We start from the raw sequence: 15,943 nt of genomic DNA on the forward strand, positions 1-15,943 counted from the left end.
TTCACCTTCAGTCAGACAGACCGGTCAAACCTGACTGCAGCTACTCTTATCTTGTATGACAATCTGACTAACTGCTTAGATTCATGAGAACAATGTAAGGTGTGACATGACCTGAGAATGTATCTGGTTACAAGTTAGCCTGGTTTTCTGTGTTGCAGTTTGTCAGTTTGGCTTGTGGAAATTTTGAGGTGCAGCGAAGACGAACACCAAGGACTGCTGTAACGTCTACGCAACATGCTGCTCAACCACATGGTGAAATGTTTGTTTGATGTGATCTGGACAGATTTTGGGGGTATGTAAAATTTGACATAAAAATGTAGTACTACATTGTATCATATATATGTGTATGACTGCATAGCTTCAGAGTTTATTCCAGTTGCAAATCAGAATATTTATTTGATCTTGGGCTCTAAAGTGTGAGCTCTCGGTGATAATACTTTCAATATCTAGTTTTGTGCTGCCTGTTTGAATTAATGCCATGCTGCTATGTGGAGTATTTGCCTCATTATTTAATCCATTTAATGTGAAGAAATTAGGACAGTTCTGATGACTTAGTTAAATTTGCCCAATGCAAAACAACTCATTTGTCTAATTCAGTGATAAAACTGCATTCTGTACACATTCTCACCTCATCCATGTTAAAACAGTTTTGCATGCTGTATGTCAACTGTGCAGGGACTATTTAGACTCCACTTTTTCACATTTTGTTAAGTTGCATATACTAAAATAAAAATAAAAAGTTTTCCCTCATCAATCTACACTCAATAACCCATAAAAACAAAGCAAAAACAGAATTTTAGAAATTTTAGCAATTTTTTTAAAAAGGGAAAAAACTTAAATATCACAGTAAGTGATTCAGTATTCAGATGCTTTACTGCTTTGACACTTGAAATTTAGCTCAAATCATGTCCAATCGATTAGACAATGATCTGGAGAGACATACACCTGTCTATATAAGGTCTCACAGCTGACAATGCATATCAGAGAAAAAATGAGATCAAAGGAACTGACTGTGGAGCTAAAATACATGGACTCAATAATATCTGTTTCATCCAGACATGATGCTTAGAATTGAGGTCAAACAATTAAATCTTGGTTTCATCAGACCAGAGTATCTTGTTTCTCACAGTCTGAGAGGCTATCAGGTGCTTTTTTCAAACTCCAACTGGGTTTTCATGTGTCTTTCACTGAGTCTCATTACTCAAGTTTAGCCCATCTCCACACAGGATCTCTGGAGCTCAGCCAGAGTGACCATCAGGTTCTTGGTCACCTCTGTTACCAAGGCCCCTCTACCCTGATCACTCAGTTTGGCCTGGTGGCCAGCTCTGGGAAGAGTCCTAGTTGTTTCAAAATTCTGAATATAATAGTAGTGTAAAGAGGTAGTATTAGAATTAGCTTAATGCAATTTTGCATGAACCATATTAACATATCAACTATATTTCCTAAAAGGTTTACTATGAGTCGATCTGAGGATAGAGAGGGGGGAGTCCCACCCTCTACATTCCCTCTATCAATGAAACATGACACACAGGCCAAAGCTAAGGGGTGAGTTGAAGATGTCAGTATGTCTAATACAGTCCTGCATGTCAGTAGTATAGCAAATTACTGCAAAATCATCATGCAGTGAAAAACCTTTGGCTGTGTTGTGTTAAAGCTCAGTGCAGCAAGGGAGAGCAGACTCCCCCACGCCCAGCTGTGTGTCCATGAAGAGCGACGAGTCTATGGAACCACCACTTGTTTTTCAAAAGCATTTTTCTGAAGCAAGGTAAGTCAATAAAAATCACTGAATTAGTGTTAACATTATTGAAGAACTAATCAAATTTCCTCCAAAGAGCTGTCTACAGCCATGCTACCTGCTCTGTGAGGTTATGCCTAGGCACAGTGGTGCTATGAGCTAATGCATTCATGCATGCTGACATGCAACATGTTCACGAAGACAGTTCCAACATGCTGATGTTTAGCAGTTATACTGCAGTATTTCCCATGTTCACTGTTTTAGTGTGATAGCATGCTAAGGTTATTTCTCTTTTTAAAAGTAAATATATATATTATATATCTTTAAAAATGTTATTTTGTTAACATTTGATATGATAAATAACTTTTTTGTATTGTGTTTAAAAGACTCTCAGTTGCATTTTTGATAAGTGGTTTGTTAATTTGTTAGGTTTGACTGAGAGCTTCGGGCTCCACGTCATGTATGAACACTGCATATGTTTGTTGTTTTGCTTTCTGTTTGTTTAAATTAAAATGCTTTGTTTAAGAGGATTGTTGTTGAACTACAATTTCTTCTCAGAACAAGATTTTTTGAGAAGAAACACACTTTTTCAGTAGCCTATTTTGTTCCATAGGTATTTTCAGAATAAAAAATAAGGCCCAACAAATGTGTTTTGATTCATTTTTTCCTCATGAAATGACAATTTCTTTTTTTAAAATTTGAAATCTCCATTATTCAAATTCATCTTAAGACTGGCTGCCATTGTCTTCCCTGTTGTGTTATGTTCAGACCTTTTGGCATTATTTAAATCCCATGTTCCCAACAGTTCTCAGCAGGTGAGAGCAAACTCTGCTGTAACGAGCTGTGTGTCGATTAAAAGCGACCACTCTATGGAGCCACCTCTCGTCTTTAAAGATGAACATATATCTGATGGGCAAAGGTAAGAAGGTCTATTTGTAACTATTTTCTCAGTTTATGCCTAGCTCTTAATATTAGATGGTGGTTTACTGTTGTGTTAGCTTCTACATGTTCGTGAAGGAAATAATATTTTCTCTGAATATAACAGAGGAGTAAAGAGGTACTTTTAGAATTAGCTTAATGCAATTTTGCATGAACCATATTAACATATCAACTATATTTCCTAAAAGGTTTACTATGAGTCGATCTGAGGATAGAGAGGGGGGAGTCCCACCCTCTACTATCTGCTCTGTGAGGTTGTACTTAGGCACAGTGGTGCTATGAGCTAATGTTAATGTTTAAATTCATCTTTGGCTGGCAGCCATTTTCTTCCCTGTGGTGCATTACTATGTTCAGACCTGTTGTCCTTAATGCAATCCTAACAGTACTGAGCAAGTGGGAACAAACTCTGCTGTAATGAGCTGTGTGTCGATAAAAAGCGACCACTCTATGGAGCCACCTCTCGTCTTTAAGGATAGACGTCTATCTGCTGGGCAAAGGTAAGAAGGTCTATTTGTTACTATTTTCTTACAAGAGGTAGCAGTTTATGCCTAGCTATCAATATTGAATTGTTTTCCTTCAAATAATTACATCACATCCTTTAATTAGCATTTATTGTGGTGTTGATTTGTGGTTTTTACTCAGAAACCACGAGAGAACACAGCAACTTTAACTAGATGAGTGTCGGTTTGTTTTTCTTATAATGACTTCTTCTTATTCTCGTTGCTGTCTTGACAGAGTTCACCAGGAGACATCTGAGGTTCCCAGTGATCAGCCTGCACTGCAGTATCAAGCAGACCTGGCCTCTGTATTTATGGTGTGTGAATGTGCAACACCTATGCTTCACCTACAAATTTTGGATCTATTATAGATTCATCAGGCGCTGTATTTATCAAACACCTCCTACAAATTGTACAGTTTACATACAGGTCTTAGGAGCAGACATTCTTAAACAAGACAAAATAAAAGAAACGCCCTGCATTGGGATGTATGACAAGCTACTATACATTATAATTTCTCATCTGTGAAGCGACAGTTAACATTGTTTTCTAAAATACTGATATTGTATATTGATGTTGTGAGCTATCAGTTTGATCTGGACTCAAAGTTTCATTTATCATTCCGTTGAAGCTGCTTGAAGAGAACATGGTCTCTTTTGTGAAGAGTGAGCTGAGGAGGTTCCAGAGACTCTTGAGTGCAGATTATTCTGAATCCTCAGACTGGCAGTGTGAGGATGAGGAGGTGGTGAACAGTGAAGAAGAGGAACAAAAGAGGAGCAGCAGGGAGGCATTTTTGAAGATCACAGTGCACCTCCTAAGGACTATGAGGCAGAAGGATCTGGCTGACACTCTGCACAACAGTAAGAGATTTAACAGGTTCAACATAATGGAAATTGAAAAAAGAGGGACACAAGTGACCTGAGACTACATGGGACAGATTCATAGGAAGAATATCAGCAGATTGGATTAGAGAGAATTTCAGTAGTGATCAGTCACATTAAATCCTTTCATGCCCTTTTAAGTTTCTAAAGAGGCAATTTGTTAAATGAGACAGGTGGTGTATCTTGAGTTGGTTGGTCATGACTGTAGAACAAGTTTGGAAAAAAAACAGGGGTTGTGAAGTTAGACAGAAGTGAGTGTATAAGACCTACTTAGCTACTTATCTCACTACATGAGCTGCAGCAAGCATAACACTCACATTTCTGACCAAACTGTTGGCAGTGGAGTTGCACTATGAGTAACGTATGTGTCAGGTTCTGCTGCATCAATTTAGTTACTTTATTTTTTCAACTATCCACTGCAAGTCTAACAGTGTTATAGGAATGCAATGCTAAAGTGACATGCACATCTCTGTGTGGTTTTGGTTGCATTTCCTCTGCAGTCTTCTTTCCTTGTAACAGCTGCTGTATCTCAGACTCAGATCACCATCCCCATCATGGCTAATGTTATTTAGGGTGTTTATTTAAGTCCACTATAATCTTTTTACCATTAGTAGATTTTGGACTTCCAAATTAACATAAATATTAAACACATTCAAAATTGCATTTATGTGGTTCTCACTGAGAAGCAATTTATCCTAGCTCTATCCAAGCTCTTTACTCGAGACTCAGCTGTTGCTGTCTTCACCTATAGTTAAATGCTGCCTTGTTAATTTAGAATAGCAAACATACACCTATACAACAGCTGTTTGAAATTGTCTGATTACTAAAAGTTCACCCACACTTTCCAACCAATTTTACATGTTTCAGCTTTTCTGAAACACTGACTGATTTCATTTTTCATTCAGAAAGTCTTGCAGCACTGTGCCAACACAACCACAAATCTCACCTTAAGGAGAAATTTCAGTATTTGATTGAAGGCATTCCCAAGGAAGGAAACCCTACACTTCTGACAGAAATGTACACAGAGCTCTACATCACAGAAGGTGGAAATAGAGAGCTCAGTGAGGAACATGAGATCAGACAGATTGAAGCAGCTTCTAGGAACCCAGCAAAACTGGAAAGAGCAATCAAATGTGAAGACATCTTTAAACCCATACATGGGAAAGATAAACCAAGCAAGACTGTTGTGACAAAGGGAGTGGCAGGCATTGGGAAAACAGTCCTAACACACAAGTTCACTCTGGACTGGGCAGAGGGCAAAGCCAACAACGACATACAGTTCACATTTCCATTCACTTTCAGAGAGCTGAATTTGCTGAGTGGAAAAGCCTACAGTTTAGTGGAACTTCTTCATGTCTTCTTTACTGACACCAAAGAGGCAGAAATATGTGGCTTTGAAAAGTTCAAGGTTGTCTTCATCTTTGATGGGCTGGATGAGTGTCACCTTCCTTTGGACTTCAAGAGAAACATGATCTTGACTGATGTGACAGAATCAACCACAGTGGATGTGCTGCTAACAAGCCTCATCAGCGGGAAGCTACTTCCATCTGCTCACCTTTGGATAACCACAAGGCCTGCTGCAGCCAGTCAAATCCCTCTTGAGTATGTTGACATGGTAACAGAGGTGAGAGGGTTCACAGACCCACAAAAGAATGAGTACTTCAGGAAGAGATTCAGAGATGAGGAGCAGGCTGGCAGAATCATCTCCCACATCAAGGCGTCACAAAGCATCCACATCATGTGCCACATCCCGGTCTTTTGTTGGATTATGGCTACTGTTCTGGAGGATGTGCTCAAAAGCAGTCAGAAAGGGGAGCTGCCTAAGACCCTGACTGAGATGTACACCCACTTCTTGGTGGTTCAGTCCAAACTGGCAAATGTCAAATATCATGGAGGAGCTGAGTCAGATCCACTCTGGAACACTGAGACCACCAAGATGATTCTGTCCTTGGGGAAACTGGCTTTTGAGCAGCTGCAGAAAGGCAATCTGATCTTCTATGAGGCAGATCTCATAGAGTGTGGCATCGATGTTAGAGCAGCCTCTGTCTATTCAGGGGTTTTCACACAGATCTTTAAAGAGGAACAAGGGCTGTACAAAGAGAAGGTCTTCTGTTTTGTCCATCTGAGCATTCAGGAGTACCTGGCTGCCTTTTATGTCTTCCTGACTTTCATCAACACTGGTGTTAATCTGCTGTCAGAATCACAATCAAACCCTAAATGGTCTATGCTGCTAAAAAGCAAATCCAGGCTAACACACCTCTACCAAAGTGCCGTGGATGAGGCTTTACAGAGCCCAAATGGACACCTGGACTTGTTCCTCCGCTTCCTCCTTGGTCTTTCACAGGAGCTCAGTCTTACTGTCTTTGAAGGCCTACTCAAGCACAAAGGATGTAGTTCAGAGACAAGTCAGGAGACAGCTCAGTACATCAAGAAGAAGATCAGGAAGAAACCCTCTCCAGAGCGATGCATCAACCTGTTTCACTGTCTGAACGAGCTGAATGACCATTCTCTAGTGGATGAGATCCAACAGTTCCTGAGTTCAGGTAGTCTCTCCTCACAAAAGCTGTCCCCTGCTCAGTGGTCAGCTCTGGTCTTCATCTTACTGTCATCAGAGAAAGACTTGGATGTATTTGACTTAAAGAAGTACTCTGCTTCAGAAGAAGGTCTCCTGAGACTGCTGCCAGTTGTCAAAGCTTCTACAAAATCTCTGTAAGTGTACATAACTAGATTGGTTGAAAATAACAAAAACAAGCCATTTCAAATTCTCTTAATGGTAATTTTCTTTTCAGGCTGAGTGACTGTAAATTGTCATGGAGAAGCTGTGAAGCTCTGGTCTCCATTCTCAGCTGCCAGTCCTCTAATCTGCGAGAGCTGGACCTGAGTAACAATGATCTACAGGATTCAGGAGTGAAGGGGCTCTCAGCTGGACTGATGAGTTCAAGTAGACTGGAAATTCTCGGGTTAGATGATATTATTTGATGTTTTTTATGTAATATTATTATAATTCAGTTCTGTGAATGCAAGGTCAGCTCTGTAATGATATTCTAATAGCTCAAACACTTACGTTTTGGGGCCACATACTGAAAATATGGATGGAGAAATTCTGGGCCTAGTCAATTTCTATAAAAGTTAGCTCTGTATAACACTGGTATTCTGCATTAACCAAGAATTCAGTGACCTGGGGAGAGCTAGAAAAAAACTACAAACTATAAGGCTCTGACTTAAAATGAGCGCTATATTGCATAAGCAATATTACACAGAGGCTTCACCCTCAAATATATCTCCACAGACTTATTGACAATTTACATACAAACACCAGAGTCAGTTGCCACTCTAGACAAGACACATAAGAAGAAGGGAAACATTTTCAGCAAAACTAAGTGTGATGATTATGTGTCTGCATGTATGAAGACTAAGTGGATGTCAGCTGTCTGAGAGAAGCTGTGAAGATTTGTCCTCAGTTCTCAGCTCTGTGTCCTCCAGTCTCAGAGAGCTGGATCTCAGTAACAACAACCTGCAGGATTCAGGAGTGAAGCTCCTCTCAGCTGGACTAGCAAGTCCACACTTTACATTGGAAACTCTCAGGTCAGGATCCCCCAAGAATTGAAACATTTATCCCAGTGCTTAAATAACAGATGTTGCATTGTATGGTATCTTACTGTTAAAAAAGAGGAATATCAGTTTGACCATTTGCTGTTAGTAGTGTTCCACAAATATTCTGATAGGTTAAAGATGTTTTTGGGGGGTTTCTTTGCTATGTTTACATATTTTCTCTACTAAATTATTCTTTCTGAAATTCTTCTGAAGACTCTGTGGCTGTAAAGTGTCATGGAGAGGTTGTGAAACTCTGTCCTCAGTTGTCAGCTCACAGTCTTCTACCCTGAAGGAGCTTGACCTGAGCCACAATAACCTGCAGGATTCAGGAGTAAAGCTTCTCTCTGCTGGATTGGAGCATCCAAACCTTGCACTGGAAACTCTCAGGTTAGCTCATTCTTTGCTATTGCAATAATATATTATGTTATGATATGTTATTCGTCTTGCTCTCTTCAAACATTTTTTTTCCTTTGGCATAGTTACTGTGTGATAAAACCATTGTGAGTTGTATCTCTCTTCACTGAAGGCTGTGCAGTTTTAGAGGTGACGAAGTGTCCCCCTCCTTATGACACTAAAACTGTTGGTCGCTTAGAATGAGCAGGTCTGAAAGAGTAATTTGTCTTGATTTCTTTTGCTAGGTTGACTCAGAGCAGCCTCACAGAGAGGTGCTGTACGGATTTTGCATCAGTTCTTAGCTCTCCATTTTCTAGTCTGAGAGTGCTGGACTTGAGTAACAATGACTTGCAGGATTCAGGAGTAAAACAGCTTTCTACTGGACTAGGAAGTCCACACTGTCCACTAGTAACTCTTAGGTAAGACAAAGGTATTCAAAAGACCACCACGCAATCATGACTATAAATGTTTTTTTATGCCAAGGTATAGTGAAATTGGTAGACACCTTACAAAAATGTATCAGTGCATAAGACAAGATGAGCATCCAGTAGATGTGGTTGGCATGCTTGTTTTGCCTTTTTGAGCTAAGTGCAGTCTGTGACTGATATCCAGGATGACGTACGTAAGTTTTATGGCATTATGATAAAATTTAGCTTCAAATAATGACAATGACAATTTTGTTACCTTAATTCTTGAATATGTGCTTTTTTATGGGGGTAATTTTATTCAAGTATGTGATACAGTTTGACAGTTTGCTTTTGCTTGTTGTTGTGTAATATTAAACAACATATTTAATTCAATATCTATTTACTAGCTCATGTTTATAACCCTGAATTAGACAATTCAAAAGGATATTCTTGGTAAGAGTGATCAATTGCTGGGCACCTTTGTCAAAAAGAAAAAAATGCTTTAAACTGTCAGACACTAACATGTCAACATCATTTTATACATGCCAAGGCTGTGTGTATGCAAACTGTCATGGATGAGCTGCGAAGTTTTGTCATCAGCTCTTGGCTGCCACTCCTCCAGTCTGAGAGAGCTGGATTTGAGTGACAACAACTTGCAGGATACAGGAGTTAAGCTGCTTTCTGCTGGACTGCAGAATCCACACTGCAGACTGGAAAGTCTTAGGTAATGCCAAACTGTCATTTGTTTCTAACTTGCTCTTTGGTTTATGATGAGGACTGTGTGTGTACTTAAGTGTTGCCTTTTCTGTATTTTATTTAAAACTGAGAACTGACTGCTGCACTTAATTTACATAATTGAAAATCATACTTTTCGCCAAAGACTGTATCTATTACCCTTAGTGCTAGTAATCAAAAGGAAATCGGGAAATGAAGGAAACAATTACTGAGGGTCAACAATCTCATATACATTTAAGAGTAACTATTTCACACAATTTTATGCCCATTGAGGTTGAGTAGCTATAAGCTGTCATGAAACATCAGCTTTAAAATATCAGGCATTAACACATCTATATCATTTTCTGCATGTCAAGGCTGTGTGTGTGCAAACTGTCGTGGATGAGCTGTGAGGCTTTGTCCTCAGCTCTTAGCTTCCAGTCCTCCAGTCTGAGAGAGCTGGATCTGAGTGACAACGACTTGCAGGATTCAGGGGTGAAGCTGCTTTCTCCTGGCCTGAACAATCTACACTGTAGGGTGGAGAGTCTAAGGTAAGATCAGTTGTTGAAAAGTTGTTGAAAAACTTTTTTTCTCTACTTCTCAATTTAATAGCAGTTATTTCTTCATTTATTTCTTACTTGTTCTTTGGTCTATGACAAGGATTTAGTGTATGCTAAAGTGATTTATTTGAATGCTGCACTTTACAATTTACTGAGCTGCCAAAACATGTAGACATCCTTGTAAATTGTCTACAGGAAAGACTTGTAACGTAGGCGCCTCTCTTAACAGAAATGAATAAGGTGGTTGGGTGCCAGACAGGCCAGGTATAAACTTATCCACCTATACCTGTCAAATTTATTTTTGTTAATAACTTTAAATCAGAGAGGGCTTGCGTCCTAGCTAGAAAGGAACAGGAGAAAAAACAACCAATAAAGGTGCGATATGTATCTTATATTATTTCACTCTTTCACATCAATGATGAAAATCACAATTTCAACCTCCAGAAAGAGAGAAAAAGAAAGAAAAATCAAATCTCACAAATCAAAATCTCATTAGTCAGTCTCATTTTATGGTTCTGTAACCAGTATGGATGCAGGTAAGAGTGTGTGTGAGTCCATTTGGGGTGTACAGTCACTTAAGGAGGGTGAAGGTATGAATGGATGAATATGGGAAAGTAAATCAACTCAGTCCAGTTCAGTCCAGTTCAGTTCAGTCCAGTTCAGTTCAGTTCAGTTCAGGGTGTATGTAGGTATGTGAATGTTTCTGGGTAGAGAGAGGAAGAGGGAAAGCAGAAATGCATTCAGGTGAGTATGGGAGAAGCCAGGAGAGTTTGGGTGGTGAAGGGACTTATCTGGGGTGTGGATGATGAAAAGTGTCCTCTGACCTGGAGAGAGAAGCCTTAGAAAACCGAGCAGGACAGGTCCGGCAGCTCCAGGGTTCCCTTTTCTCCTCCTACAGTCTTAGATCCACAAGCTCAACATTCTATCTTAAACTCCTCAGTAAAAGACCGTGTAAATCCATGTTTTATCCAAGATACTAGTCTTTTTTTTTGTTTTCTCTCCATTTCCTTTTTTCTCTCACTCCTCCAGTCTCAAACCTTCTTCCAGTCTTACCCCTTTGTTTGAACTTCCCTCCCTAATCAGCTCCCAGGTGTGACTCCTCCTTGTGCCTTTTCAGTATGTCATTTCCTGTTTCCTTTCACCCCCCTTTTTCCTCCTGGTACAGACTGTTTAACTACACTTAGAGCCACCAATCACAAGAAAATCTGGGAATCAAGGAAACAATTACAGAAGGATGACAATCTTATAAACATTTAGAGAGCAATTATTTCCCATATTTTTATGTCCATTAAGGTTGAGTGGTTGTAAGGTGTCACAGAGAAGCTGTGAAGTTCTGTCCTCGACTCCTCAGCTCCCAGACATCTGTTCTAAGAGAAATGGATCTGAGTAACAATGACCTGCAGGATTCAGGAGTGAAGCTGCTCTCGGCTGGACTAGGGAGTCCACAATGTAGCCTGGAAACTTTAAGGTCAGAATTCTTCACTATGCACAATACATGACAAATGAAATCCTGCTTTACATGCAGGTTTATGACCTGTATAAAAACAAACATATACAGCTGCATTTCCCTGCAAAACATATAAAATGTGTTATGTGTTCCTAATGTTCTGCAACACATTAGGATACCTTGAGTAGGATAATAATGAAATCATTACTCTGATAATTCTTCTCAAACAGCCAATGTACCAAGTGTACACATTAGATGTAAGCTAGCAACAGCCATGTGTGTTACTGCAGTGTGCCTGTGTGTGTGTTTGTGTGGCTGTTCTGCTTCAGACTTCTCTCAGTCATCTCCCTTCTTGAAAAATGTAAAACATTTAACTAATTGAAAATTAATTCCATTACTTTACAAATTACCAAACTGCAAAAGTAATTAGTTACATTACTTGTAAAATTTCAGCTCTGTTCAGTTACACCTTCTGTATTTGAGTTACATCAAAACAATCTTTCCACTGAACACACAGAGATTTGGAACTGATATCAAACTTCTGTCTTCAGTAAGACAGCGAACAAGCTGATCTCCCAAAATGTCAAATTAATGGAGAATTTATGGAAATAGTAACTGTAATGTGATTACTGAATTTCAAATTGTATCCCCTTACACTACTCACTTCAAAAGAAGTAAAAGACATTTTACCATTTCACTACATGACGTGCTCTCTTGCCCAACACTTCTCTGGGCCAATTCATGTCTAAACATACCTGCTTAAGTCCTTCAACTGACATTATATGCAGTTGTGCTGTGCCAGATTTTTGCCTCATGTTCTGAGTATGCCCTCACAACTAATTTAATAGAAGATCATTCATTAATAACAAAATCTAATACACTGTAAGCTTGTCTCCACTTTTTAAATATTATTTAAAAAACAGGTAAAATCAAGTTTCAGCTGTTGGCATTAACAAAGTGTGTATGTATGTGTGCACGTGCCTGCATTTGTGTGTTTAGGCTGTCAGGCTGCCAGGTCACAGAGGAAGGGTGTGCTTCTCTGGCCTCAGCTCTGAGCTCCAACCCCTCCCATCTGAGAGAGCTGGACCTGAGCTACAATCATCCTGGAGAGTCAGGAGTGACACTCCTTTCTGCTGGACTGGAGAATCCACAGTGGAGACTGGACTCTCTCAGGTATGAAAAGACAATGGTCTATAGAAGGTTATGAACTAACACACATTTTCCATCACACAGTTAAGCTCTCCCGTTGTTTCACGTTTAAGTTTTAAATCAATCAGAAGAGGTTTTCAAAGCCTAATAATAATTTAAGAGAACATGACAGTCATTCTTTGTTTCATTCTCCAGAATGGATCATGGGGGAAAGCAGAGATTAAAATCTGGTCTATTGAAGTGTAAGTGTTTAACTCAACAAATCAACATACACCACATTTTTGTTTGGGGAAACCATGTTATGCAGTGACCTCATACTGATAACTTAAAATAATGAACACAAAAATACTGTTAAATCATAGACTGCTGCTGAAATGTACCTTATTCTTTCTATCAGATGCTTGTGAACTCAAACTGGACCTAAACACAGCACACAAAAAGCTCATATTGTCTAAGAGCATGCAACAAGTAATCTTGGTGGCAGAAAAGCAGTCACGTCCTGATCACCCAGAGAAATTTGACTACTGGAAACAGCTGCTGTGCACAAATGGTCTGACTGGTCGCTGTTACTGGGAGGTGGACAGAGATGGAGGGGTGTTCGTGGGGGTAACTTACAGAGGAATCGGAAGGCGTGGAAAGGGTGATGACTGTAGGCTTGGATGGAATGAAAAGTCCTGGAGTCTGTTCTGCTCTGATGACGGTTACTCTGCATTTCACAATGGAAGAGAAACAGACATATGTGAGCCCACCTCCTCTGACTCTAAAGGACTGGCAGTGTATTTGGACTGGTCTGCTGGTGCTCTGTCCTTCTACAGCGTCTCCTCTGACACACTCACTCACCTCTACACCTTCCTCTCCACATTCAGTGAACCACTCTACCCTGCCTTTAGGCTTGGGTGGCCTGGCTCCTCAATCAACGTGCGTACTTGCAGTTAAGTAACCTGGTTATGTCGATGAACATTTGTAAGACATTTGTAATATTTGTAAGTTTTGCAGTTGCTACATAGCCAATGTTAGCAGCTATTTACTTACTACTCAGAGACGCTGCAAGCAGCAAACATCATTCCTTTACTCGCTTTCGCCAAGAGCTGTCTCCAGCAATGCCAATGTTTTGCTTCAAGTTTGTCACTTCTTTTCCTGTACAGAAGTTAGCATGTGAACCACCTAGCCCTGCCTGGCTGCCCCATGTCATCACTTTCCAATTGCAACTCACTCACCACAAGAAACAGCTGTTCAGTGGCTGAGAAAACTTACAAATAGCTTTTAAATAAGGAAAGAGCTTCAGTGAGCAGCACTCCTTAAAGCTCACTAATTAACACATTATATCTTGTTTGTTTCTGTACAAAAAAAACTGTTTGTGGTTTTACAGGGGTTATGTACTGAGCTATTTCTCAGCCAGGAGCATTTTCATGCTAAACTACAGTGCTGGGTGTAGTTCATTGACACTGAGGTTTAAAAGTCCTCGCATGTAAATGTGTTAGAAGGTCAATATCAGCTCCACATTTTCCATGCAGTGATAAAAAACATTATTCTTATAGTTTGTTACCCAGTTTCACTGTTGACTGAGCTTTTGATCATTTTTTCTCATGTGCTCAGTACTTTGTAAACTCTAAATGAAAATCTATTTGAATTTCTGAAGTTTCTTAAAGATAATAAAGGTTCTGAGCAATCAAATATGCTAACTGTTTTATGTGAGTGGTTCTAAGGTAGTGTTAAGGATTATTTAACCTACAAAGCTATCATGCATTCTTAAAAAAAAAGTGAAAAACATGTTTTGAGTACTCTCCTAACACATTAGCAGTTCACTTGTGTCCTATATGACTCCTGGGTACCGGTGCAGTGTGGGAGCTTTTTTTTTCCTAGCATTTGATTCTTTAGTGTAACTGTTATTCAGTTAAAGGATGTCACACATGCTGGCCACCACAAGATGGTGGTGTGGCCCAAATATCTAAAAGGTGCATTTGAACTCAGCAAGTTCCTGTGCTTTCTTAATGGAAGCAAGCTGACAAACAGAGTGAAAAGCCTTTTTAATATATGGATTGAAATGGTTAATTAAACATTATTGAATAAATAAGACATACACAATGTAACACATTTTCTGGCATTTCACATTACATTGTAATATTATGTTTCCTTTTTCTTTTTTCTGATTCTGATTAGTTACTGTAAAGTAAATACATATACTGTACATGAAATAGTTTCATGATTTAGTTAATAACATCCCTTATAAAGAAATAATCACTGGACAGTTCGTGATAAATTAAGTACAGATTGCAATTTTATGTAGAAGGACATTTCATCATGTTTCATTACATTTTTATACAGTCCTGTTTGGAGTGCATGACTTACAGGGTTCCTCAGTTAATGGCCAGTGTTACAATTCTCATCTTTTTCATCTCACATGCTGTAGTTTCATATGTTGAGTGAGATACTGAGGAGATTGCTCTTAGAAGAGAAGCTATTGAAGGACCTGTCTGCCAGTGCATTGTGGTGTGCTTCCACCCCATGCAGGTAGACAGTGATGAAGCAGCATGCTTATGCTTTATTGTGGGATCCACAGTGTCATAGCACAGCAGGGATTCAGTTGTTTTTGCTGAGCAAATGTGGGTGCAGACTGTGAGCGTGTGTTCCATTCAGCCAAACAAGGTTATAGTTAATAGTGCTTTTAAAGAAATCCAGATGTAGTAGTTGTTGAAAAGTTTCTATTTGAGATTAAAGCTTCATCTCATTTTCTTACACACGTTACTATGTGGAGTTACATTTTGATCTTTTGCTGATTTCAACTTGAATCACATTTGTGCTGACTGTAACCTGAGAATATAGTGTAATGTGCATTAAAGTCTGCCACACACACAACAAGGTCTCATTTCATTTTAGAAAAGCTAATAAAGCTGCATTAACAGGTATTTTTGTATTAACTATGGATCAAATGATTCTGTGTAATATGAAAGCTCCTGTTTCTGGTAATGAACCCACACTGAATAATCACCACACTCCACAGTTCCATGCAGCTGTACAGAGATTTTTAGCCTCTTTTATTTCAGTGTTTTTAGTTTCCTCTGCTGTTATATGATTAGCCAGTCTAATGCAGAGTGTGTGCATATAAAACATATTATCTGCAGAAAATGTTCACCTCTGCCCATCACCTCTTCATCATTCACTCACCAGTCTTTCCCCACCTTCCTTCTTCATTGTTGATGCAGCTGTGTGTTGTTTAAATTTAACTGATAAAGCCAATCAATCCACTTCCTCATACCTTATGATTCTCACATAAATAACACTCCCATCTACCTCCTTTGTGAACATCACCTGGTAAATACAATCAATCAAGTGATGCCAGACTGGATCTCCAAATTCATTAGTAGTAATAATAATGACAGTATGCAGAGCAGATGTTCACCCAACAGTCTTTCACCAAGGAGTCATAAAGCTTATATAAAGGTTAGTATGGGTTGATTAGGATACACTACAGGACATGAACTTGAGGAGCTTGACTTCAACTTTATTGCATCTTCTATACTTTATTGACTCATATTAATGGTAAATAAATATCTTACTTTCAAAATCCACCGGGCCACAGTGTGCCACTTGCATTGTACATAAACTCCCCATTATCATTCTGCTAAC

General features: G+C 39.2%; 1 protein-coding gene across 1 annotated transcript; it reads left to right on the top strand.

The window, feature by feature from the left end:
* Positions 1–246: 246 nt before the first annotated feature.
* On the top strand, positions 247–15,156 carry LOC108898592 (NACHT, LRR and PYD domains-containing protein 12-like). The gene is given in 19 exon segments (XM_018698523.2): positions 247–292; positions 1,450–1,545; positions 1,655–1,765; positions 2,541–2,654; positions 3,058–3,171; positions 3,410–3,488; positions 3,803–4,031; positions 4,958–6,761; positions 6,842–7,012; positions 7,464–7,637; positions 7,860–8,033; positions 8,285–8,458; positions 8,997–9,170; positions 9,538–9,711; positions 11,014–11,065; positions 11,067–11,188; positions 12,167–12,340; positions 12,512–12,558; positions 12,714–15,156. Coding segments are annotated over 18 exon segments (4,515 nt in total). The 5' UTR covers positions 247–292; positions 1,450–1,456; the 3' UTR covers positions 13,253–15,156.
* Positions 15,157–15,943: the final 787 nt, after the last annotated feature.

Source organism: Lates calcarifer, linkage group LG11 (assembly GCF_001640805.2).
Source record: "Lates calcarifer isolate ASB-BC8 linkage group LG11, TLL_Latcal_v3, whole genome shotgun sequence".
NCBI classification, from domain to species: domain Eukaryota; kingdom Metazoa; phylum Chordata; class Actinopteri; family Centropomidae; genus Lates; species Lates calcarifer.